The 26,866-nt window shown below is 45.5% G+C and overlaps 1 protein-coding gene across 23 annotated transcripts in view; it reads left to right on the top strand.

Annotated features, from left to right (window-relative positions):
* AKAP13 (A-kinase anchoring protein 13) overlaps positions 1-26,866 on the top strand; it is a 341,004-nt gene that overhangs the window by 218,339 nt on the left and 95,799 nt on the right. For 22 of the 23 annotated variants that reach the window (XM_042856648.2, XM_065559282.1, XM_065559288.1 and 19 more), the window contains 2 exons: positions 15,042-15,123; positions 24,226-24,362. In XM_042856648.2, coding sequence (XP_042712582.2) covers positions 15,042-15,123; positions 24,226-24,362 — 219 coding nt within the window. Of the gene's footprint in view, positions 1-3,523; positions 3,724-15,041; positions 15,124-24,225; positions 24,363-26,866 lie in introns of those variants that run through there. The other variant, XM_024102926.3, reaches the window with a different exon arrangement.

The following is a 26,866-nucleotide window of genomic DNA, read 5'->3' on the forward strand; positions in this document are numbered from 1 at the left end:
TTTAGAGGTTTGTCTTATCACATATTTCTGCCCAGAACCCACCACCATGGGGGGAGGGATAGCTCAGTGGTTTGAGCATTGGCCTGCTAAACCCAGGGTTGTGAGTTCAATCTTTGAGGGGGCCACTTAGGGGATCTGGGGCAAAATCAGTACTTGGTCCTGCTAGTGAAGGCCGGGGGCTGGACTTGATTCGATGACCCTTCAGGGTCCCTTCCAGTTCTATAAGATAGGTATATCTCCATATTATAATTAACAGAGATTGGCCTGTTCATCTGTCTCATTTGGAGGCCAAGGACCAAGTGAGTCATAATCACTGAACTTCTCTCTCATCATTAAAAGACTATAACAGGGTTCAAAAAAGAATTAGATAAATTCATGGAGGATAGGTCCATCAATGACTATTAGCCAGGATGCACAGGGATGGTGTCCCCCTGTTTGCCAGAGGCTGGTAGTGGGTAGCAGGGGTTGGATCACTTGGTGATTGCCTGTTCTGTTCATTCCTTCTGGGGCGCACCTGGCATCGGAAGACAGGATATTGGGCCCGATGGACCTTTGATCTGACCCAGTATGGCCATTCTTATGCCCAGCAGCTCAAAGGTGAGATACATTATCTGAGGCAGTCTGAAGGAGCTTGTACAGCCGCCGCATGGGTCAGCCATGCTCGGTAAAGGAAGAGAAGACTTATGTGTCTCAGTGTCTCAAGAACCTGTCACCAGGAAATTCAGTTTTAAAAAAAAATCACTAAGTTCACTTGAAAACAATTGAAGAAAACGCCAAATGTATGAATTGTAGATGCTGTTTGCAACACTCCATTGGATTAGAGCATCATCCCGTCACACTGCTCATCACAGCTTTCCTTATCTGAATTAACTTGAGTTTGAGGAAATCCCTGCCTTATATGGCAGAGCCTGAAGAGCTGTCACAGACATTTGTGATTTCTTATCTCTATGACTGCATGACTGCTGGGAATTCATCATTGGATGAAACTGGTGACTCCTGAAAGTCCCTGTTTACTGTATTGTCATATTTGGGGTATGTCCTAATACCGAAAGCAGAAGCTGTGTTCACTAACAGAGAGAAAAGATTCCGGGACTGATCTTATGAGCCAGTGGATGGTGCTATCTGAAAGATTCAGGTATGGGAACCTCCTTAGTCTAGTTGGGTGAGTTGTGGAGGTGATGTTATAGGTTGTGAGGGAGAGTTTGGAACTGCTCCAGGCTGTGGAAAGCTGAAACAAGAGGTGGGGGCTGGAGATTTCAAAGGAGATCCAGACACTTTCATCTTCCTAGTGGTAGCTGGTACCGAGCCACTCTGACATGTTGAATGAGACTGCTAGTCTTCTGAGTTTGCATGGTGAGTGTACTGGTTGTGGTGGTTGATCCGATGGCTTCAGAATAGCCAGATTGGGGTGGCATTTGCAAGGCAGCTCAAAATAATAATTTACATTTTTGGACCATATTTCATCTCAGTGTTTTACAAACTCTTTGCCTATGAGAATCAGTTTGCCCACCAGCGAGAGGCAGATCCTCTGGGGCAGAAGCCAGCAACATGCCCCAGCAGACTTGACAACATTCAGAAGAGAGGAACTTGAGCTGCGTCAGACTCCTGCACTTGCAGAAGGGTGAGAAGAGCTCTCGCATGTGGGCTCAGAGCAGTTGGGACCTCTGATTTTAAAGATACTTCTGAAAGATCCTCATGCATTGACATGGGTGAAGCTCACTTTTCATCTATTTTGGAAGGATGCAGGGTTGAGTAGTCCCTGCCAGAATTTGAGCTTGCGGTTACAAGTAGCCTTGAACAACTAATGGGACTTAGACCACTGAGTCATTGCCTCTGGGACTGTATCAACAGCCTCAGAAATCCTCAACTATGTGCATTAATAGAGTGAATCCCTGTCCTGGGAGATTGACCAATTTCATTCATGGGCCTCATGAAGAACGTCTTTCCATATCTGTAATGGAAGGTTGATTTGATATTGCCATTACATAAAGTTCTTATTTTTCCCTTTGTGATGCACTCTTAAAAGCTCCCTTAATTCCCATCTTCCTCTCTAGCAACAGCAGTGAGTTCTTCTGCTCTGTAAAAATCTCTGCATTTTGCAACTTAAAGTAAAGAAAGCCTTTTTCCTTTTCTCTTCTGTCTCTGTTCCTCTTCCCTTTTAAGCAATGAGTGAGAGAATGTCTAAAGCCAGGGAAGTATGGAAACATTTCGTCCCATGAGAGGTCAGGGTGGGGTGGAAGCTGAAGGGGGCTCTGAGAGGGCTGAATCAGTTTGAAAACAGGAAACCATGTGGCAGTGTGAAATGAGGGCCCAGCTGATGTGAATGAGCCATTGAGAGGAAGGGAGACTCGCTGGCTAGACCAGCATTAGAGAGACTTAAAAACTTTGTTTAAACACACTGCTTTTCAGATTAAAACAAATGAGAATTGTATTTTTTTATCTTGTAAATATTATAACAAGCTGCTGAAGTCTTTTGCTTCTCCTGCTGTGCGCTGCAGACAGAGCAAGCACCGAAAATGGCTGGTTTCCTTTTTTTCACACATTAAATCACAAGTTTCCATTCCTGTTTTTGAGAAGCTGTACGCCTGAAACTGTCTCTTTTCATTCACCTGAGGCAAGGATCGGGAGAAGGGCTGTCTTTTCTCCTGATCCTTTTCTTTAAGATGCGCACTTTTACTCTTCTTCATCTCTTTCAATTAACCAAGTGCACCAAGAGGCTGCATCTTGAGGTGAAAGAAATAGGGTGAAAAAGAAAACCCTGTTGTCCCCCTGCTTTTTCTCTCTACAAAAAAGATGAATCATGTTCCCACAACTGCAATTACATTTTCAAGACTCAAAGAACGCTGGTACAGCACTAAAAAGGCAAGCAGTGACGTTCCAGCTGAAATCAGGAGGGAGTGGCTTTATTTTATTTATTTTTTCCCCTTTTACCCTGTGCTGTCATTAGAAATTTAAACTTATTCAAGACCATTCCTTCTTGCCTGGTTAACAGTGGACTTACTTGAAAGGAGGAAAGTGTTTTTTGTTGTTGTTTTGCTTTTCCATCTATAACAGTGGAAGAAAAATTCTATCAGCAACAGTATTTTCTTTGGATTTGAGGGCCAGACTCTTTTCTTCTTTGAATTAGACACGTTGTGTTTGAGTCTAGCCTAGGTATTTTTTTTTCTTTCTCTTGGTATGTTACACGGTTCCAGTTGCATGCATCTGGCTTTTGTTCTCGCTCTCTTTCCAGAATTTAATTTTGGTGCTTGTCTGCCATTAACATTGGCTAGAAAACTTTTTTTATCAAATGTAGCAGGAATACTGGTGCCATCCTTACCACTTAATATTATTTTTAATTTTCATATTTAGAATAATCTCTCTAAACATATCTGTCTTGTTTGCTATAAATTACTACGTCATCTGCATAAGTGACCCTGTGTTCTAAGAAGACTTTTATCAAACAGTCACAGCTCTGGGATTTTCTTTTTCCTGTTAAGAGAATTGGAGAGGCTGATGTGATTCAAAGAACGCTGAGATGCAGGGGCTTCTCTGAGCACATATGTGAGAGATTTGGACTGTACGCCTTACCGAGTTTATCCTGGAGTTAATGGTGGGCTCTGCTCCTTGCATTTTACCTCTGTTTTCCCTTTTTTGGACAAAATGTATGAACGACACAAGAGGCGGTACAGCCTGTGTGACATTTCCAAGGTGGACAGGACTGTAGATGTTGTGTTGTTAAAGGTACAGTATTGGTTGTTTACATTTCCTATTCATTAGTACTGCTTACTCATCTTGGATTCATTCATCTACTCCCTGCTGTAAATGCACCCCAGACAACCAGATTTCTTGTGCCTCCTTTGAAAGGGGGAGCAGGTGGGAGGCAGCTATCAGGAGGTGACTGTGCAGCTTTTACATCTCGAGTATTTATTAAAATTATATAACATCAAGTGATTTTGTTCTTGCTATGACCGATACTTTGAGTGGTGATAGAGACATACTGTTAAATATGTGTTTTTCAAGTGCTCTGGCTGGCTGTCTTTTCTCCTCTATCGAAATCATCAGTGGGGTACTGCAAAGATTTTGCAAACGTCCCATGGAGATGTGTTGAGCCTTCCTGTATTAAGTTGCTTTTGAACTAAAGATGTTTTTACCCACTGGTCCTCTGCACTTCACCTGGAAGACTGTGGGTTCAGCCCAAAAAGGCATGGTAGGTTTTTTGTCAGTGCTGCATGGCTCTGGCTGTTGGTTTTGTATAAAGCTTTTCTATTTTGGCGGAGAGGGAGAGGGGTTGTTTTTGTTTGTTTAAATGTTTGTCTTAAAATGGGTGGAGGAAAGCCTCAAATGCCTCTTGGCTAATTGTCCAGTGCTCTCTCCTCCAATCTAAAATTAGTAAGTACTCCACCAACCGGTATGGTGACAGTCTGGGAATGTTCTGTCACTGTAATAGCTCTGCTTGGAGCTTGAACAGTTTCCTGGCACAGCGGATGGAAATGGGAAGGCAGCCCAAGTAACTTCATAACACTGCCTGACTTTGATATCTTAACTCATGGAAGAGAGTCACCTTTTTGAAACTGGAGGTGGTGGGGTGCTGGATGGGTAGGTGTCTCCTGCTGCATGGTTGCGTGGCTAACTTTTTTAGTCACACTTTATGGCTCCTAGAGTCTTTTTTTCCTTTTTGTATGTCAGAGGTGAAGATGGAAAAACTACAATTTTTTTTTTCAATCCAGAATTATAAGCAGTGTAGTTATTTTTTCCGGGATATGTCTTCTCAAACGATTCCCTGACCCATCCTACCTGCACTAAGATCAGCCTGGCAGTTGCCAACTCGCATTCACCTATAGAGGATTATTATTTTTGGCTCACACTTAATATGTTCTTCTCCCACCCCCAAAAAACCTTTGCTAGATTTCTTGCCATATTGGATTTGGTGAATTGTTTTCTAATACTATCTTTAATTATGCTGATTACAAGAAACTGGAAGCCCCTGCAATGCAATCTCTAGACACCCCTCTGAGTCATAGACAAAATAAATGTGCAGACACGTTATACAAACAGTGCTTTAGCTGTGGTGTTGAATGGTCCCCTACAATAGACAGGAAGCATTGTTACCCCCTGACAGATTCAACTGTTTACATAAAAAGCACAGTCTTTTTGTAAGCTGTGTTTGTCTGCCTAGACTGAACTGTTATTTGCTATGATTATAGTGAATTAGTATTTCTGAAGTCATCAGTTCCCTAACTTAATTTTTGTTAAGTAAAATTTAGAATTTATAACAAAATATGGTTCTTGTGAAATCATCCTAATATTTTTCCAATCAGCTTCCAACACTGGATGATACTGATTGATCCTGAAAATAATTCAATGTGTGTGTGTGGATGCTGTGCTAATTCAGGGAACATAGAGACACAAACAACTGGGAATTACAGTAACATTTACCTTGTTTTTTAGTGCCTCATGTTTTAATCTGTAATCTATAACGCAACCTGAGCTAGTTTTCGATCTGTAGGAGCCCCGTGCAATATCAGGCAAAGTCAATGGCAAATCTTCTGTTGACTTTGATGAGAGCTGGATCAGACCTTTAGGCAAGGGGGGCTTTTTTTAATTAAACTATTTATAGAAAGAAGGAGGACTCTCCCAAGTAATTATTTTGGTTTGGGTGGGACACTGTTTCCTTAGCCTCAAGTGTCCAAAGGTCAGATATCAAAAGATAAATTAATGCAAGCAAGCAAACAAAAAATACCCTTCAGTAATAAGCCTGCCTTTAAAATCATGGTGAAGTAGATAATAAGAGAGCGAGTAGCTTTTATGTTGGTGCATTGATTTGATTCTCAAAGGACTCGTGAATCAAGGGCTGTCAGTAATGCATTGGTGTGCCCTTACCCCTGTATTTTTTTAGGTAGGTGATCTCGGTGACATCAGAAGTAAAAACAGCTGGTAGGGGGATATCACTGGGATAAGCTCTGAACATAGGAGAACTAATGCTGTTTTAGCTGCAGAATATAAATGATGTTGCATTTGCATTGGTTACACCACTTGTAGGTAAAGTTGCAAAATAATTTCAGTTCTAACTGATTATTTTTACATGCTCATAATTTTCCTAAGGATTCAATTTTGGAGCTGAATTTTTTCATGTTTAGACTGCCTGAAGCTGTTTTTTTGGAAAGTTTGAATCAATACTCATCAGCCATTTTGGGGTTGCGAGGATAAAAATAATTTCCCCCCTCTATTTTAAAAAATAATCATCTGACCTCCTCTTTCTAGGAGCAACTCAAAAATTCCTAGCATTTGAAATTTGGGAGCAAAACCTCTTCCCTACTATATGGTCCTGTTCTGTCACTGCAGCAGCACAGAGGTTATAAAGCTGGTTTAACTGGCTACAAGGGGATTCTGACAGTATATAGGAAGTCCTGGATGGCATAGAGCTGACATTGTGATTCTATGCCACCCTCCCTTCCCTTCCACCCACCCACTATGCCACACCTGTCTAGGAGATATAGGAGAAGGGGAGCGGTCAGAGTGTCTCTACAATACTTATATCTCCACCTGCCTGAATAGCTGCTTATGGTTCTAGGTAGCAAGGTGTAATTTAGGAACGCTCTGATCCATCTCTAAGTTACTCCAGGAACCAGCCCTGCCAGCCATAAAATCAGGGAGCTTCAAAGTGTTGGTAACTATCCTCTCTGGGTTCTTATGCTGTACCCATCATCATTGTGTATAGGTGTCTTACAAATATATTGATGTAAATACAACCTAGGCATAGCACCCAGATACCACAGTGATTGATACCTTACATGTCTGTCTGTCTGTCTAGGTATTTGTATGTAAATAGGCCTCGATTACCAGTATTTGCTTTGCTAAGTTTTAAAACAACCAATTCAGGACTGAGCAGTGACAGTAAAAAAATTGCTTTAAAGAGCTCACTGCACATTTCACAGCGTCTTTGTAGCTTCATGCTTATGAAACTGTTAGCTCCAGGTCAGAGAACTTAAATTCCGCCTGCAGAGTTTATAAGATGTATGAGTCAAGTAGTTTAGGATTTTTCCCCCTGCTTATTTCTTCTCAATCAGGGATACTGAGGGCCAGACCTGTTATTGAGTCACCCATTGATTTTAGTAGAGATTGAATCAGACCATACGTGCAGAAATTAGCAGCAGTGCAGTGTGAAGGTATGAAAACAAGCACTCGATATTTTGAAACTGAATGGACCCAATTTTCAACCTCTGGTTCAGACCGATTGCTCTGCTCCATGTATTAGACTGCAAGGGGTCGGGGCGGACGACATTCCGTGCAATAGATGGTCAATGCAGTTGTCCTTATAGGACCATTGCAGCCAGCGTAACTTAGAGCAGTATTTTCTCTATTCTAAATTATGCCGTGGACTGTTTCAGTTCCAGTGCGGCAAGACTTGAAGGAGGTGTGTAAAAGTGTCTTAGAGCTATCTTTCCCACCTTGGTACAGCTCATACTTAACCCCAAGGTTTCTCTGTGTTAACTTGTGTATATAGCATTTTATCTCCCTCTGTGCATTTAGTTTATAGACCTGTTTTTCTTCACTAAATAAAAACATGCATGAATTTGTTGGATTTTTGTGCATTACAATCAAATATATGAGATATGCAATTCCCCTTGTGGAAGGAAGCCTTAGCTTTTGGAATTAGGGTTTTTGAGTGTTTGATTTCAAAACCATAATGTTGAACTAATGTCAGCTTTTGGGGGTTTGCTGTTTGTGTTTTTTGGGGGAAGGGGATACATTTAATATGCTGTAGGTTTCATTTGTTTTGAACATAGTTTGTTTTTCCAGAGAGAAGCAGAGGGATCACTCAGGTTCATTCAGGATAATAGGGCATTTTCAGATTGCCAATAGGTTTCAGATATCGGGAATTTGGAAAGAGGGGAAAATATAAGGCTAGAAGGTGGCTTCCTTGCAGCTCTCACACATCTACTCTAGAATGCTTTTCAGCTCCAATCTAGTCCCAGCTAATGGGGAAGGGACCTCACTGTGTCAAAAGTTAAAACATATTCTTGGGACATTTATCCACTTTCCCATTTGGAAGATTGCCAAAGGGAATGCTGCAGCCTGAGAATCCCCTGGTGTTCTTAAACTACACAGCAACAATTTACCTAGCAATTGGAAAGGTCTTATGGTTATAGGAGCCTCTTCCCCGCTCCCTGTTCAAACTACAGCTGTTGGTAGCCCTGTCCCTTTTGTTCCACTTACTTATTAATATATCCCACAGGCCCTTTTTTGAATATCCATGCCCCTGGAAACTGGGAGAAATGGCAGTGTTGTTCAGTGTACTATAAGGGTCCAGGCCCTAATATGGCAAGAATTTATGCACATGCTTAACTTCACGCACTGTGAGTATTTCTACTGAAGTCAAGGGAACGACTCAGTGCATAAAGTTAAGCACGTGTGCAAATCATTGCAGGATTTGGCCCATAGTCCTTTCTGGATAACTTGTGGAATGGCTTTTACGTTCCTCTACTGCCTTGATTTGAGAGCACCTCCCGATGCAACACCTATTGCGTGTCTATGGAACCATGCTGAAAATTCCATTATTGAATTCTCCTTCATGCATGTTAGATGGTAGCTTTGTTACTGGCTGTGGAGGGTCTTGAAAACATAAGGTATTATCTAATTTTTTTTTCCAGGGAAGGAGTATCCATAATTGGGCCTTTCCCTCAGTTTCTGGTCCAGGAATATACAAGTGGTGTCTGTGACTTTCCATCATAATTTTAATTCACTTAAAATTTAATTCCAATGATTTGTGTAAATTCCTCAGATGAAATAATAAGGACCCCAGGATATTTCCATGAATGTGAGGGCAGGGCTAAGGTTTGCATTTGTTTAATTTAAAACTCATTGCACAATTTCTGAATATTAATCAAATGGGAAAAACATTTGAAGTAAAATAGTATCTTATCTAAAATCAGAAAAATTCTCAAGTAACTTTTGTTCAACTATATTTGTTCTCCATTAGACATTTCACATCTTTTCCCTAGTACTGATTAATACTCAGGTATCCTAAGTACTTAATAATATATCAGCTGAATGTAAATGAATAGATTAACAGTATATATTTTTTTCTTTAGAGCCATAGTCTCTTTGCATAGTAGTATCCTGCTCTGAGTTGTAAGGTAGAACTCAAAGGATGGGAGATTTAAAAAAATAAGAGAGAGAGAGAAACCTGGAAACTTTAATTGCAAATTTAAGACTATGTTAAAATAATAAAGAAGGAAACCAAACCACTAGAGATTTTCAAGGAAATTAAAGCTAAAATTATCTGGTTCCCCCTTCTTCCGAAATGCTTCAATTTAATTTATCACACTGCCAACAAAAGTTGAAAATTGCAAACCTTTTAAATAGCAGAAGCTATCTGATGTCAAGATAATGTGTGCAGTGGAGGGGAACACTTTGAGAATAGAATGGAAACGAGACCTTTCTCCATTAAAACATCTTATAGTGTCCCCAACTATTGCATCTTTATTACTCATTAGTCGCTCCTTTGGGGAATTTAACGTATGGTTAAAGCAGGAGCACTCACTGCTGTCTCACTACATGGCCAGTGAGGTGTAACCTGCAGAGCTCTGTTGCAATTCAACCTAGCACCGTTAACATGCATGAGTCTTGCCAACAATCCAGTGTTTGATGGCACTTGTTATGACAGCTGCTGATCTTAATGACGCTTAACATAACTCTCCTCTTGGAAAGGAAACACTAGGGCCCACGTTCAGGTCTCACACTGATGCACTCCCCGGCGAGACGGGTAGATGTGAATGAGAGATGAAGATGGGACCTAATCATCTACTGCTTAAGTGCGAGCCCTCTGGGAAGGTCTTGTGACTGTTTGAAAAGAACAAGCTGCAGCAGAAGAGGAAAGAGACAGTGTTTAAAAAGTTATCTGAGAAGAAGTAACAGAGCCAGTGAAGTGGAACATTACTGAGTACAGTAAAGGATGTTGGAGAACTCCACTGAGACACATTGACGAGCACAGGAAAAGGGAGGGGGGCGCCATTGTGGATCTTTAAAATGAAACATCTCTGTGTTTAGCTGAAGGAAATAAGAGCTGGTGGTCACTAATTGTTCCCACATGATGCAGAATGTAACTTAACAGCCCCTTTTGTCTAGCAGACTCTCTTGTCTCCTCTTTCTTTTTCTCTGCACAAAGGTTTCTGTATTAAGTTGCTTTGGATTTTAAATTAAATGTCTGCAGTATGTTGGCTCTGAGATTCTGGAAACCACTGCGCACATGTTCCCTGGAAGAAAAATCCAACAGTCCAATGTTTGCACATCCACACTGGTGTCGGCCTAATTGAGTCCTCTTTGGTACCGAGCTGGCCGCTACTCTGCCATATCCACACGCCGGTCCTGTATGTACAGCAAAAAACAAACAAACCAAACCCTCAGGGATACCCTTTTTAATTGTAGTGGAGGTGCTTCCTTGATCCGTTCATTGTCTTAAGCAAGTTCAATCCAGTGCATGTAAAAATACCTGGCTTCCTGCTGACCTTTTCCCGAAAGTCTGCATACTGAAGTTCTGTCTATCGAGAATGCTGCAGATTTCCTGCTGCTAAATGGTGCCATATTATCTCTGCTCCCACACTAGCAAATCAAGATGCAAGCCTTTGGCAGCTCAGAATCAACAAGCTATGATCAGTGTGGGTGCCGAGGGAAAGAAGGGCTTTGAATTTTTTGTAGCAATCAGTCTGTCTTCCTGTTGCTAGCATCCCTCTTAAAGAAGCAGAAAGACTGGGGGGAATTCGTTTTAGTGATTGACAATGGTTCTATGTCCATGATAAAATCTCTAGGTTGCAACAGAGGCTAATAGAAGGTAGAGCTGAGACTGATTTTGTGTGACCAGCCTCACTTGTCTGCCCAGTGCTTCAATATTCATCACCGCAAAGTGTAAACTTTGGGCTGGGTTTTGATGAGGATGAAGAGGGGCTCTGGTAAGAAAGTTTATGTGGCCGGCCCCTTGTTTTGAGTATGTCTGGATCACCCAGTTTCTGTGATCATCGAGCAATCTTCTCTCAAATGCTGCTTCTTTGGCTTTCTGTAGTGTAGAGAGCATTCATTTACGCAAGTAGTTTTATTTGTTTTTATATTGGTGCATAATAAATATTCTTCCTGTGTTAGTGCAGTTAAATGAATACTTGGTGTATTATAAAAACAGAATCTATTAAATTATCTCTAAAAGCAGGTGCAACACCAACAGACCCTTGTCGTCGGCAGGCAGGATCAAACTGAAGACCTCTGGAGCTTAGCGCATGAACCTGTACCGCAGGAGTGGGCAAACTATGGACCGCGGGCCGGATCCATCCCCTCAGGGCTTTGGATGCAGCCCGCGGTGCCACCGGCACCACGTCCCTGTGGCCCCTGGGCAGGGGGGCAGAGGGCTCCATGCGTTGCCCTTGCCTTCAGGCACCGCCCCTCGCAGCTCCGGTTGGCCGGGAATGGGGAACCATGGCCAATGGGAGCTTCAGGAGAGGTACCTGGAGGCGTGGCAAGGGCAGTGCACACAGAGCCCTCGGTCCCTCCTCCCCCAGGGGCCGCAGCGCTTCCGGGAGCAGCACGGGGCAGGGGACAGGGTAGGCCTGCAGGGAGCCTGCCCTGGCCCTGGTGCGTGCCACTGCCACCCTGGAGTCGCTTGAGGTAAGCGGCGCTGGGCTGGAGCCCGAACCCCTCCTACACCCTGCCCCCCAACTCCCTGCCCTAAGCCCCCTGCCTGCCCCTCGCATCCCTCCTGCACCCCAATCCCCTGCCCTGAGCCCCCTCCTGCACCCTGAGCCCCCCTGCACTCTGCACCCCAATCCCTTGCTGTGAGCCCCCTGCTACACCCAGCACCCCAACCCCTTCCTTGAGCACCCTCATGCACCCCACACCCTTCCTCTGCCCCAATCCCTTGCCCTGAGCCCCTTCCTGCACACCGCACCCTCTCCCACATCCTGCACTCCCTCACACACACCAGCCTCCTGCCCCCCGTCCCTGCATACAATTTCCCCACCCAGGTGTGGCCCTCGCCCCAAAAAGTTTGCCCACCCCTGCTCTACCACATGAAAGCCAATTGGCTCTTAGCTAAGGCTGTAGAGCAGACTCATTTAACTCTCTCTAAGTGGTCTCAGTGCCACTAGATGGGACACAACACCGCACCCAGCAGGTGTGTGGGTTACATACCTCCCCTAGCTGAGGAAATGTGTCCTGAGCTTCAGAGTCTTCCCAGCTGAAACCCCGGAGGAGCCCCCACTTGTAATGCCAACAGACTCCAGTCGTCGGCGGGCAGGATCGAACTGGGGACCTCTGGAGCTTAGTGCATGAGTCTCTACCTCATGAAAGTCAACTACCTCTTAGCTAAGGCTGTAGACCAGACTCATTTCACACACCCCATCCCACTCCACTCCACTTCACTCCACTCCACTAGATGGGACACAACACCACACCCAGAAGGTGTGTATGTTACACAGGCTTGTTAAGGTCTCCCTTCAGTAGCACCCTTTCATTACTTACTTGTATTAATTAGTTTTAGAATGCAACAGTTTAAATCCTTGGAAAAGCCACAGGCTAGCGAGGTGGAGCTTGCTGGCTAATGGGGAAAAAATCACAAATAATTATCTGTTGAAAAAATTGCCAAAATCTGTAATTAATTTGAAGTGATTTTATTCAACTAACTCTGATAGAAAAAGAGAAAATGATAGATGATGATGTTAATCCAACTCAGTGCAAGTTATGCTGTCATGACAAGTCTCTTGATCAACTGCAAACACCCTATCTGTTTTCCAAGCACTGTTTGTCGGACAGGACATCGTTAGGTATTATTTTCCTCTCCCTGACGTTGATGTAAATTGGGTGTAATTCCCTTGGTTTTGTGGAGATACACTGGTGTGAAATTGTTGAGAGGAGAATCAGGCCCAATATTTGCAAGGGAAGGTTAAGTGCAAGCTCGTATTGAAGGGAGAGAAGGTTGGCCCCACACCACAAATAAATGACCACAGTGGATTTTCTTCAGAGACATAAGCTTGGGCAAACCTGAATTTATGTTGCCATGTGTTCGCAGATAATTCCTCTAGATTTGTCAGTGAAAGCCTACGTATCCGTTCCAAAGAGATTCTGGTTTGACTTGGAAGAGTGGAAGAATATTGCCATGGTATTTAGCGATCTCTATTGTGATGCTCTCAATTGTGAAATATATGCATGTAAATCCAGGAATGGATAGATGCAACTTCTCTGTATTGGACACATCCTATCAACCTTGCTGCCACATTTCTTCCTGCAGAATTGAATCAGAAACTCAGAAAACCCCAATTTCTAACCAGTGCATATTTACAAGGTCTATATAATGTTTTCAGGCTTTACTAAACCATTTAATTATATACTGCGCATTAGTGTTTCCCAGGTATTCGATACATATGAATGGGACAGTGCCAATCCCTTCCCCTCACCCACATCGCTTCACGGCTAGTGTGTGTATATGTTTAATATTAAATGTCTTGTGTTTTTCATCGTAACCGTCACTTAGACTGGTTACATGCATGTGAAATCTGAAATATTTAAAGGGCTTCTGGTTCCCATTCTATCTTAGATTCTTCTGTGTTCCTCATTACCACAGTATCGGACTATCTTTATTGTATCTCCTCATAATGCACCCCGACGTACTATGGTGATATGCTCATTCTGTAGATGGGGAACTGAGGCACAGAGTGACAAGTGACTTGCCCAAGGTCTCACAGGAAGTGGAGCTGGGAATTGAGCTTGGGTCTCCCGAGTCCAAGGCTAGCACTGTAAACATTGTGTCATCCTTCCTGTCCACTCAAGCAGGATCTCACACTGATCTTGGAAAATAATGATGTAGTATGTTTGGTCATTTCTTTAGCCACTTAAAACAAACACATATCCTATCGCTTTGTGAGACAGTTTTGAGATTCTTTTGGCCCAGGAGGCAATTAGAAAGCCGTATAACATTAGGGCTGTTTGTTGTATGTATCTGTATTATAGTAAGATTTAGCCAGGACATCAGAGCAGGATGCCTAATGCTTTTCCAGGGTGCCTAATGCTGATTTTTTTTTTACTTCTGTGACTTTACCAGCTGGCTCTCCTGTGGCACTGGCCAGTTAAGAGGTGGCAGATGTCATAATCTAGTTCCAAACCCACCTTTCTGATGTTCTCTACATGTAGTGGAGGGAGCGCTGAAGAGTGATAAAATATTGCATCTTCTCTTTCTTCTCTCTGCTAAGGTCCACGGATCCATTACAGTGGATATTTCAGTCTGCTTGCAGCTGGGGGACAGAACCAGATCTCTGGTGTCAGTTACTGGCAGCACCGTAATGCCCTGCCCCCAGAAGTTCCCTGCGGTTGTCTCTGCCTCCCTGGCGGCTGCCCCAGCCCTCCCTGCTGCAGAACTTTACAAAGAGAAAGGCCAACCTTTTATTTCAAATGACCAACAGTTTGTCTGTTGTGTCTGATTCCCAGCCAAATCCCAGGTTGTTCCCCTCGGCTCCACTTCCCCGATTGAAGTATTTGCAGCAGCTGAGGCCCTGTCAGCTTCTGAGAGAGTTCCTCAGAGCCAGACCAAGAAAATCCAAAGGAAACAGGTGGACATTGGCACCCAGAGATGTGGTGGTGTCTCACTAAAGGGAATGTCCCATCCCCTACAGCAGGATAAATCATTGTGCTTTTTCCTCACAGTCTAGTTAACACAATCTGTAATTCAGGGAAGTAGAACTAAATTAATCAGGTGGTGGGGGCTGTCTCAAATGGTGGGCACTACTGGAGTGTGGGGAATTCCCTTTCTGCCAGAGACTGACAGGTCTTGTTCTGCCCGCAAGCCTCAAGTAGGCCAAAGTACCCATGGCAGTGGAGCTGTGGACCTTAATACGTTGCTTTCTCAGTGCTGGAAAGTGAAAATGGTCCTATAATCTTCAAGTCAGCACAGTGCCACTGGTGGGAATGTCCGGACAGGTCTCCGTGCACCAAGAGCACTATGCACTTAAAGCAGGAGCACTGCACTCCCTAAAATGGCCTCACTGTTGACATTTACTTACTTGGTCTACTTTCTGCCCTTTCAGATAAATCGCGAAAGCTGGTGTTCAATAGAGCCATGTTCAGATCCTTCACTGCTGGAGCCAACGCAAACTCATGAATCTAGAGGTAAGTAGAATGCTGTGCTCCCAATCCCTTCGTTCAAGGAGGTGACGAACCAGTCTTTCCTTACAATTAACCTTCTACCATGGAATTATCCTTCTTTCCTTCCCTTTCTCTCTCTCCTCTTTCCCTTCCCCATAAAATAAAAACATGCACAAATGGGAGAAAATGGCACATGTAATTATTAGTCCATTGTTCCAGTGCTTATATGACTGGTACTGAGACATCCAGCTACATAGCCCATCTTCTCATGATGCAATTTTGTGTTAAAGTATTTTATTCGCTCATTTGATTCATAAATAAAATTTAGAAGTGCATGGGTGTATAGATTATTGCCAAGACTTTGAAAATGGGTGCCCCAAATTAAATTCCTAAATCCATATTGAGACACCTAAATCAGTAGCCGGATCTTTCAAAAGTACGGAGCACCCAGCAGCCTCCGTTGGTTCCCAGGATTCAGGGAAAAGAAAGGTGGTTCAGACCCATCTTTCCCACCCCCACCCCAGAGCTGTGCTGAGCTTATGGTCATTTATGCTGTTTAATATTTGCCCTTCCTTCCACATGGATGGAAAAACTAGCCTGGCCTGTTTCAGGGTGCCTTGATATCCCAGATAAGAGGGAATATTTCCTGTCTTCTAATAGTTGTGTTTAAAACAGCATAAGTTGGAGTAGTTTATCTGCTTCCTTAATGGTGGCTTTGAACTGGGCTTTTCTTACAGCGGCCATTTCTTGCTTTGTTTTCATTAAAGAAATTACACTTGAGGGGTTGAGATGTGGAGAAGGAGGGGTATTAACTTGTTTTCAGTGATGAGTTGGAAGATAAGGGTTAACTCTCCTGAGTGTACATTATTGGCTAACAGCAACACTCTGGTTAGTGTCAGGGCTGCCCAAAGGGGGGGGGCAAGTGGGGCAATTTGCCCCAGGCCCTGCAGGGGCCCCCACGAGAATATAGTATTCTATAGTATTGCACTTTTTTTTTATATATATATAGAAAGGTCCCCCAAAATTGCTTTGCCCCGGGCCCCCTGAATCCTCAGGGCAGCCCTGGTTAGTGCATTAACATTCTGCCTCTGCTTCCTGCTGAATAATGCACCTAGACGTGCACTGTCGTGTCCTGATCAGATCCCGGAGTGAAGTAGCGAGCTGTCTGGTTGATTCTGGGCATGCTGACCAAGCAACATGTTGAGTGAAGTATCCATTGCAAATGAGTATTATACGTAGGTCGGAAGATTTGTCACGGCATTTCTTTTTATCAAAAATCACAGAGCAATCATGATAAATCTAGTAAAAGTCATGGATTTAGTGACTGCTCCATGATTTTTATTTTTTTTTATTTATTTTTTTTAAACAAAGCCCTGACAAATGAACCACTCCAGCACTGCAACCCTGTTTCGGTCCAGGTGAGGAGGGGAGGTGGAGAGGGAGCTAGAGAGCAAGCCAACCCCAAACTCACTGCGGGCAGTGGTGGCTCCTGTGTCCCAGGGCTGGGCTTTGGGGTTGAGAGCGAGTCCATCCTACGCTTACTCTGGGCAGCGGTGGCTCCTGTGGGATTGGGCCCAGCTCCTCTCTGTGGGTGTTGCAATTTGGCTCATGGAGTCACAGAGCCGCTGAGGTTTGGCCCAGCCACCCTTCTGTCATGACCCACTTAGAGCCTTCCTGCATGGAAGTCACAGCCAAACAGAGAAGTCAAAGTATCCGTGACTTGTTCAGCAAAGTGACAAATCTGCAGCCCTAACTGCAGTTTCATGAGGTGGCAATGTAACTGTCCTGATGAATTAACACAACAGTCCAGTGTCTGCCCAAGCTCATGCAGTCCTTCATATGGGACTTCATCATCTGCTTCAAAAATCTGAGCTGTTTCTTAAGTGAAATTAGATAATCTAGTTTTTTCATTGAGGATACAGCCTTGAGTCTTGCTCTCTATGCAAGACACACACAAAAAAAGACTTGTACAGTGGCCCCAAATGTGAAGTTCAGATCTGACTTTGGCCAAAGTGCTGTTAAGAGGGGGTGATGTGAGTAGTTAAGTGAAATGGGGTCTACCTAGGTTCTGCTTCTGGCCCCTTGTAATCAGGCACGGATTCACCCCTGCGGCGCCTCCTGCTGGTCGTCTCGGGAATTAGCTCACCAGTCGTCAGAGCACCTTCTGCAGGCCAGGTATCTAGCCCAGGGGTCGGCAACGTTCGTCATGTGGCTCGCCAGGGTAAGCACTCTGGCGGGCCGGGCCAGTTTTATTTACCTGCTGACGTGGCAGGTTCGGCCGATCACGGCCCCCACTGGCCGCGGTTCGCCATCCCGAGCCAATGGGGGCAGCGAGAAGCCACAGCCAGCACATCGCTCGCCCGCGCCGCTTCTCGCCGCCCCCATTGGCCCGGGACAGCGAACCGCGGCCAGTAGGGGCCGCGATCAGCCGAACCTGCCGCCTCAGCAGGTAAATAAAACTGGCCTGGCCCGCCAGGGTGCCGAACGTTGCCGACTACTGGTCTAGCCTGTCATTGGCCCCCATGTCCCTCCCAGACCCCGGTGCCCTTGGCTTGGGTGCTGCTCCCCTGGCAGTACCGCACTCTCTCTCTAGGTCTCCCCACCCAGGGGAACCCCACCCTCTATCCCCATGTCGCCTCAGTCGTGGCTACTGCCAGTCACAATCTAGCCCAGGGGTCTCAAACACGCGGCCCGTGGGGTTCTTTTGTGCGGCCTGCCAAGCTCCCCGCGGCCCCCACCGTCTACCCCGTGCTGCCGTGAGCCCCGTGCCGCTCCCTGAAGCGACTGAACTACTGTATGTCCCTGCAGCCCCGGGCAGGGGGGTGGGAGGCGAGTAGAGGGCTCCGTGCTCTTGCAGCTCCCATTGGCCGCAAACTGGGAACCGCGGCCAATGGGAGCTTTGGGGGAGGTACCTGGAGGAGCAGCAAGAGCAGCACATGGTGCCGTTTCCCCTCCCCTGCCTCCCCGGGACTCCAGCCGCTTCCTGGAGCGGAGCAGAGTGGGACCAGGGACAGGGCAGGCAGGCAGGGAGCCTGCCCTGGCTGTGGTGCGTGGCGCTGCCACCCCGGAGCCGCTCTAGATAAGCGGCGCCGGGCCGGAGCCCATACTCCACACCCCTTCTGCACCCCAACCCCCTGCTCTGAGCCCCCATCACATCCCGCACCCCTCCTGCACTCCAACTCCCTGCCCTGAGCCCCTGCCACACCCTGCACCCTACACTCCTCCTCTACCCCAACCCCCTGCCTGGAGCCTCTTGCCACACAGTGCACCCCAACCCTCTGCCACACCCCTCCCACACCCCAACTCTCTGCCCTGAGCCCCCTGCTGCACCCTGCACACCACCTGCACCCCACACCCCAATTCCCTGCCGTACCCTGCACACCTCCTGCACCTCAACTCCCTGTCCTGAGCCCCCGCCACACCCCACACCCCTCCTGCACCCCCTGGGGGCAGGGAGGGGGCAGAGTTGGGGTGAGTACTTCAGGAAGGGGGGTGGAATGGGGGCAGGGAAGGGGCAAGAAGAGGCAGGGCAGGGGCAGGGCCTCATGGAAGGGGTGGAGTGGGGGCGGGGCCAGAGGCAGCAAGTGGCGGGTATCAGTGATGCGGCCCTCGGGCCAATGCACTAGTCCTCATGCGGCCCTCGATGTCATCTGAGTTTGAGACCCCTGATCTAGCCCCCGTGCCCTGGGTGCGGACTGCAGTCTATCAGCCAATCATCACAGGCAACAAGGGGTTTGGACTGGCTGCCTTTACCCACCCTCAGGCTGCCCCTCTGCAACCCCAATACCTATGTGGGGCTAGGACCAGGCCCTGCAGCCTAGGGCTTCCCAGCCCCCAAGGCCTTTCCCCAGCCCTGCCTCACTCTAGGTCCCCGGTGAGTTCCCCAGCAGCCAGGCCTGTCTCTCTCTCCTGTCAGAGCGAGACTCCTGAGCTTCTGGCTGCCCTGACATTCTTATAAGGCCGAGTTGCTCTGTCTGGGGCGTGGCCCCAGCTGCAGCCATTTCACCAGTCAGCCGGGGTTTTGCTCCTTGCCCCAGCCCCAGCCCTCAGCAGGGCTTTTCCAACCCCTTCAGGGCTGGAGCGGGTGTTCACCCCGCTACACCCCTATTAGATAAAATAAAACTCTTTTAAAACCTGGACTTTCCCTGGGGAAACACTTGACAGTAATCCACCATATCAGTGAGATAATAAGTATCACATATTTTAAACAGTCAATAATTCCACTTCTGAGTCCCCCCAGATTGATGGGCAGTAGCAAGCACCAATCCTTTCACTGCCTTCCTGTCTCTTATTACGTCAGTTTAAGCTCCTTGCATGCATTTTCAAAGTCCATCTGAATTTCCCCCCCACTTACATGTCTCTTAGCTGCTTCTTTTGTCTCCTTTTAACCACCCTCAGCTGTCTTTTCTTTCATATGTCACACTATGCTTAGAACGGCCTAGCACTCCCAAGATGCACTCAGCCTCCTCTTTCAATTGCACTTCTTTCATGAGACCTTTCAACATGGCTTGCCATCTTCTGCATATGTGGTTTCCCTGTGGGTTGTATTTCCCTCTGTGAAATTGATTTTCAGTTCCTCAAGGCAGAGCCTGTGTGCTCTATGTGTTTGCAAAATGCCTTTACACATATCACTCCATTACTCCATAAATAATGAAAATAGGACACACCAAATCTACTGTTGATCTGACTGTGGGAGTGTTGGTGTTACCGCTTCTGAAGCCAGTGTCTGTACTCCAGCTCCTCCGCTTCTGTCCCTTTCTGAAGTGTTGTGGTTACTGCACAAAGACTTCAAGGATCACAATAGCAACACAGCTCCTGACTGAGCTGCAATGCTGCGGGATGGGAGGAGGGACAGGGAAGAATGCAGGTGTCTCTCTCCCCTTTAGGCAAAGGTCTGACAGAAGGTGACAGAGATGAAATCAGTAGAGTTCTGCAGACATTAACTCAACAACCAGTAGAATTCAGTATTACTCCAGAGGGCATTCTGCGCCAAAATTTAAAAATTGTGCGCACAATATTTTAAAATTCTGCAAGTTTTATTTGTCAAATAAATGTGGACGCTCCAGCATGGCGTTGGGGAGCACAACACAGAGATGGGAGATCACTGTGCAGCTCCCCTTTCTCCCACCTCCCCCAGGACACGGACTCAGCGGTGAGGCTGCACTCAACCCTGACACAGCGCAAGGAACGGGCCTGCCCCAGAAACACCCCCCGGCCCTGCCCCTCCATATCAGGTGTGGGCAGGCAGGCTCAGCAAGGCAGGATCCAAGTGTGGAGGGGCTTAGTGGGGGGGGACAGGTGTGGGTTGAGAGGGTTCTGTGTGGGACAATCTGGGTGTGGGCAGCTCACTGTGGAATCCAGGTGTGGGGGGGATCTGGATGTACAGGGACTTGTTGGGGGGTTCTAGGTGCAACAGTAATGGGACATTGCAGGGGGGTCCAGGTGAAGGTGGCTGGGGTTCAGGTATGGGGGGGCTGGGTGTAGGGGGGGATAGAGCTCGGCGGGGGGTCCAGGTGTGGGGAGATTTTGGGGGATCCAGATGCTGGGGGGAGTGGGACTCAGTGGGGTGGGGCTCCAGGTGCAGCGGGGTGGGGCTCGGTAGGGTGCGGATTCAGGTGTGGGTGGCTCGTTGGGGTTGTCCAGGTGCGGGGGAGTGGAGCTCATTGGGGGGGTTCTGGGTATGAGGGGGTCTGGATGCACAGGGGTTGGGCAGATGCAGGAACAGCTCCCTGTATAGTGATCCTTCCCCCTGCAGCTGAGGAGCGATGGGTGCAGGAAGCGTGGGGCAAGGGCGGAGTTTGCAGAGTTTCCTACAGCTGGGGGAGAAATCTGGGGGTGGGTCTGATGTGGCCCCGGATTCTGTGCAAGGGAAGAGAAAGTCCTGTCCTCCCCAGCCCAGATGGGACTAGCAGCTGAGCTCGGCGCAGGGTAGGAGCCACCAGCCATGTCTTCCCCAGTCAGCCCCCAGCGCCACAGTGATTTACCTCTCTGCCGGCTGCCCTGAGCACCCGAAACATGCTGCTGGGATGGGTTGCATGACAGCTTTTGTGGCTTCCCTTTGCTTCCCCATCCAAAAGTCATTTTTCTGCGGGGAAGCAAAGAAATCTGCGGGGCACATAAATTCTGCACATTTGCAGTAGCGTAGAATTCCCTCAAGAGTACAATATGGAATTGAATCCTATCAAATTTGATAGTAGAGCTGGAGCTCACTTAAATTTTATAGGATCATTAAAAACAACCACTTATAGAAAGGATCTCATTTAATATTAATTCTTATAAAAAACATATAGGTTGCTTGAATACATTGAGAGCTATGGTTTTCCCATGGATCTCAGTGCAAGCATTCAGTAGAAAGCTATGCCTTCTCCTTCCTTTACCTCTCCCCCTCTTTGAGGGGATGATGCTGTGGTAATTCCTTGCAGTGAACTGCTTGGAGTTTTCCTTCCCAGGGGTTTTTAGTTTGATTTGTATCTGTCTCCATATGATGCACATAAAAATGCACCCAGTGTCATTTTATTTTCATATGCATCGCCATGGAGAGAGACACACACACATGTATGAGCAGAGTTAAACTATAAATCATGTGTGCACAGTAAATACATGACGTATATGTGATGAGAGTCATCTGTCTAGTTCTGTTAAGGCATTGTCACAGTGTCGTCACCAGGGCTTATCAGATTATGGTGTAAGAATGTTGAGTCCCAAATTGTGCAACATGTGTACAGTTTAAAAAAAATCAATAAATAAAGTGCCTCTGAAAAGGAGAGAGAATTATTCCAAACAGCCTTTGGATTTGGAAAGTTCTCAGCGCAGCTGGGACGAGGTATGTGTCAGGTTTCTCCTCCCCCCATTGTTTCTTGAAAGAAAGAAACTCCTTCCTCTTCCACCCTCTCATGCCCCTCTGTTGGCCCTGCAATCCTGTTTAATGCCTGTTCTGATTTATTTTCTGGGCGAGGTATCCGTCCATTGGCGAATCTGGAGCTTCCCTGTGAATTTTCCATCAGAACGTCGCTGAGCCTGTTTGTTTTTCTGTCTGGAATGTGGACATGCTCTGTTAAACTGCCAGCTGGATTGTCCAGGATGTTGGCTCACAGTCTGTTACAGCTTCTCTTTTTTCCTTTTCTCTCTTTCTGTCCCCCCCCCCAAAGCTGTGGAAAAGAGGTTCAGATTTTCCGGGTTACTGAAAGGGGAGAAGGAATGGGGAACAGCCACACCTAGTACAAGAAGTACTTTTCCTATTCTCTGTGGTTTGGAAACTCATCTCTGGAATATTGGTGTTTCCAGTCTTATTTTCTTTCTTGAGCGTAATTATAGTACCACAGGGAACATCTTTATCTCCACTAGTGGAAAGCAGTTTTCTAGGGAAGCATTTGTTGTATCTGAGTGCTTTCAAAAGAGCATTTTTTTTCATTCTCTTTGAACTTTCCACTATTCTTCTTTTGCACAACTATCAAGCTGTCTCCATTTCCCACTAGCCAAGGGACACAGATGGAAATAGGTGGAACCATGCTGTTCCTGGATGTAATGGCTCAGTGCTGGTGCCAGGGGCGGATGGTTGACTGTTTAGCGCTCTCTCCCCACCACCACCAAAGGCCAAGCATGTCACTACCACAACATAGTCATCTCTCAGTGACTCAGTAGACTATACAGTGTAGCCAGCCTTCATTTTGGCGTCTCTTCTCCTGTCACATACTCACTGAGTGAACTTCTCAGCTGAGAAGTACTGAGTTTACATGTACTATTTAGCTAGAGTTGAATTTTTAATTAGGACCATCTGAACATGGGCTCGTGGGAGACCTTTGCGGTGCAACCTGACAGTCCTTATCCCTTGGGCTGAGTTTTGTGCAGAGGCTGGCTACAGCTGGCGTAATATTATTTGTATTACCGTAGTACCTAGGACACCTACTTATGGTACAGGACCCTGTTGTGCTAGGGGCTGTACAAACACAGGAGCAATAGATGGTCCGTGCCCCAAGAGGCTTACAGTTGAAGTAGAGCTGCCATGGGGGAGAGGGGGCCTGTTTCAGATAGAGACAAAGGTGGCTTATGGCTTCTCTCCTCACCCCAAACCCACCTCAGCTATGCAGAGTGTACGTACGACACAGCTGAGGGTTGAGCACAATAGATGTAATTTAAAAGTGAATAAACGTTTCATTCAAGCAGATACCATCAAAATGTGTTTGTCTGCCTAGGTTAGGTCAGGATGAAGATATTTACTTAAAAATATTTTGATGGAAAATTGGTTTTTTGCTAAAATGAAAATGTTCATAGAAAGTGCTTGCTTTTCTCAACTCTTTTCAGTTTTTTTCATTAAAAAAATAGAAACTAAATGGTTCAGTTTTTGGCTAAACATTTTTTGATTGCCAAAGGCTGAAGAGATTTTGATTTTCAGGTTTGGGGTTTTTCTATGAAATGTTGACATTTTGCACTGAAATATCAACAAAAACTAAAGTTTGTTAGTTTTTAAAAAAAATGATGTAGAGGAGATAATCCCTTTCAGACCAGCTGTACTCTAAGTGTTCATTCTGTGCTCAGCACCAGGATAATGAAAGGTAGAGGCAATTTATGAAAACATGCATTAGGTTGAAATGGATTTATTTTTAATTTATAAAATGTCTCTAACGATCAAAGTTCCAGGTGCAAGTACAAAATTTAAAAAACTTATGAATTCTGAATAACTTAATCTGTTCAGAGAGCATACCTTTCTCCAAAACGAAGTGAACTCTTTCATCCCTGGTAGGAGATGTGGGAAATTCTCCTGCTAAGCACTAAAGAAATCCTAACCTTGGCTTTAAAGAATTAAATGGAATTGACTTTCTCTGATATTGAGAAAAAGGAACACACGTTTCACTTACATATGCTGTACGCCAGTGTTTCTCAAACTGGGGCCGCCGCTTGTGTAGGGAAAGCCTACACTTGTGGCCTGTTTAAATAGGTCAGTAGCAATTAGTTGACGTGACCAGTGCTGCTGTCCACAACCAATTGCAGATGTGATGCCCTCTCTAGTGATTTTATTGAATTTGTTTTTGTACCTCGTGCAGCAAAAATGAGAGATGGATGCATGTGACTGCAAAAGAAAAGGCCAGGTTGTAACTCATTCTGGTGTTTTGTTGTTTGTTTCCCCAGAATGTGAAAATTTCCTGGAAGATGGGCTGAGTGGAGACTGTGCCTCATCACAGGGTGTCCTGAAAAGAGAAACTGGAAGTGAGTCTGAACTCTTCCCCTTGCCTGGCGATGGGATGGATGACATCGTCTTTGGAAAGGTAGGGCTGTCTCAGAAGGCCAGCTTACTGATCCTAACGACCCTCCCCAGGCAAAACTCCCATTGATTTTGTGAGAGTTCTGCCTATATAAAGACTGGTGATTAGGTAACTGGAAATAGATGAAGAGATAGGAAGGATCAGGCCCCTTGTGTACAGCTACAATGATGATCAAGAGGGACATGTTTGCTGTGGTTTTGCACAAAGTTTTTGATTTCCAGCAGGGTTCATTAAAGGGGATAATTTGATTTTAACTTTCTGCAGATAGATCAAACGCAATCGGAAGAGTTGAAAAAGTACACTTTCTTTTAAGGTCTCTAATAAGGGTTGCACAGAGGCTATGAAATCCAGTGTTACAAACGTTACATTTTCTCCTACAAACAGAGACCTCCTGCAAAGCACTGAGCTTTCCATTGGCCTCCTCTGCACTGTATACTACGGTTTGTTGGAGAACCAGTGTGATTCCATCACTTCAGTGAGAGTATGTTAAAAGGAAGAAAACACTCACTCTGGATACTTAGGGCCAATTGAACAGTGCAGAGTGGCATGGTTACATTGCCAGGCAATAGCAATATAAGTGATAGTAATAGCTCTAGTTGTTGGGTGTTTTTGAGTGACAGTGTTTCCAGTTTGCTAAGGGGCCTAAAAGTCCTGAGAGTCATCATTGGCCTGAGGAGGAGGAGGAGGGTGAAAACCAAGATACAAGATCAGACTCTTAAATGAGAGTTGCTTTGTTTCAGAAGTTGCCTTGGGTCTACTGCTTCCTGGACCAGGACAGCCTGGTCTAACTTGAGAAGCAGAAACCACCCACCCTCAAATACTTCCAGCTGACCAATTTATAATGTTAAGATGCTTGCCTTCACCCACTCTATCTGGTGAAAGGATAAGCATAGGAGGTGGCTGAAAGGGCACCTCAGGAAAAAATGCTCCAGAATGAGAAGGCTCACTAGACTCCTGTGAACAACCGTCACAGAAACCTTGGCACAAGCTCTGTGTGTATATGGTGAAGCTTAGAATTCTGCACAGATTATTATTTATCATCTGTAGCCATCCCATGCTTACCTCCTGCTCAGACATGCGTTTCCTATCTTGAGCAACTGGAAGTCGGGGCAATTTTCATGCAAACTTCCAGAGAAATGCATTTAACAAATTGAATTTCTCTTTGGTTAAATCAAGTCAGATGATGGCGAACGTTTTCCAGCACGATGGGAAAGACCACAGCCTGGATTAAGTGATCTCATGTGCTGTAAATGCACTGGAAAGTCACCCTTAGTGAAAGTGGCAGGGCGTGGAGCTCACCAGCCTCACCCTTTCCCATCTCACTCACGAAATGTGGGAGGGGAACTTGCCTCTATACAGGGCTTTCCTTCAGGCAGAGCAGAGCATTGTCTCCAGTTATCTCATTCAGGGAGTTGCATGAGTTACAGAGTTCAGCATTGCTCATTATTTGAGTCTGATCTTAATAATGGTGTTTGTGGAACTGGCAGTGGGGAGTTAAAGTAAATAATGGCAAAACGTTTTACATTTCCCCCCACGTTATAAGGTGTGTTTCCCAAAATATAACCACAAAAATGGAGGTTCAAAATGACATAGTAATCCAAAATGGCAGGAGTGTCACAGGGGAAAGAAACGTCAAGGTGTGGGGCCGAGGGAAGTGTGCAAGTAGGGTATATGATTCTTTAATGGCTCCGTTACAGTGACAGGGCAAGTAATGAGGAAATTTTCATTTGCAGAATGGAAAGCTCTTATCAAATCAGTGTTCTGAGTCTTTTCCACTATATGGTGGATTGCATCTAGAGATGGGTAAAACTGAAAAGATTTAGCAATGTAGTTTGAAAGCTTATTCAAAGCTGAAATGACTTAGTTGACCTCTGCCTTACAAGCACTTTTGTCTCCCCTTTGCTAACCCTCCAGATCTAAACAGAAGGGTTCCCTTTTCCCTGTCTCTCTCCTTCCTATATGTTTGGCACCTCTTTACTACATTTGTGCCTCAATCCATTGTATATTTGTAAATACCAGAAGCTTTCATCAATACTATCAAGCTTTCAGTAGCTTTTTCTGGTTTTCATTTATCTTTATTTCCCAGGGTCCCAATAAGAGATGGGAAAAATCAGTTTTAAAAAGAAAGTGTTTTTGAACATTCATTCAAATGAGTACTGACCTCAATCAGATGGTATTTGTGGCCCTTTTTGCTCACTTTTCACAAACGTTAGTACCAGCACGTTTTGTCCATAAAAAAGTTTTCAAAATGGAAAGTGCTGTGAATATTGACATATTTCAGAGAAATTATGGTGAAAATATGCATTTACACAAGTATTGATGTTTGAATGGCAATCTTAAAGGGTTCGTGGGTTTGGGAGTCGTCCAGCTCTGGAGCACTGCCAAGATCATGTAACTTAGGTGACCAAAGACACAGCATAAATAGAGAACTATTCATAGCAAATCATGAGTGGTAGTCACAGCAAATAGTTTATGAATGACCCATAATGTTCATGTAACCCATTCAG

This window comes from Chrysemys picta, chromosome 10 (assembly GCF_011386835.1).
Source record: "Chrysemys picta bellii isolate R12L10 chromosome 10, ASM1138683v2, whole genome shotgun sequence".
Lineage (NCBI taxonomy): Eukaryota > Metazoa > Chordata > Testudines > Emydidae > Chrysemys > Chrysemys picta.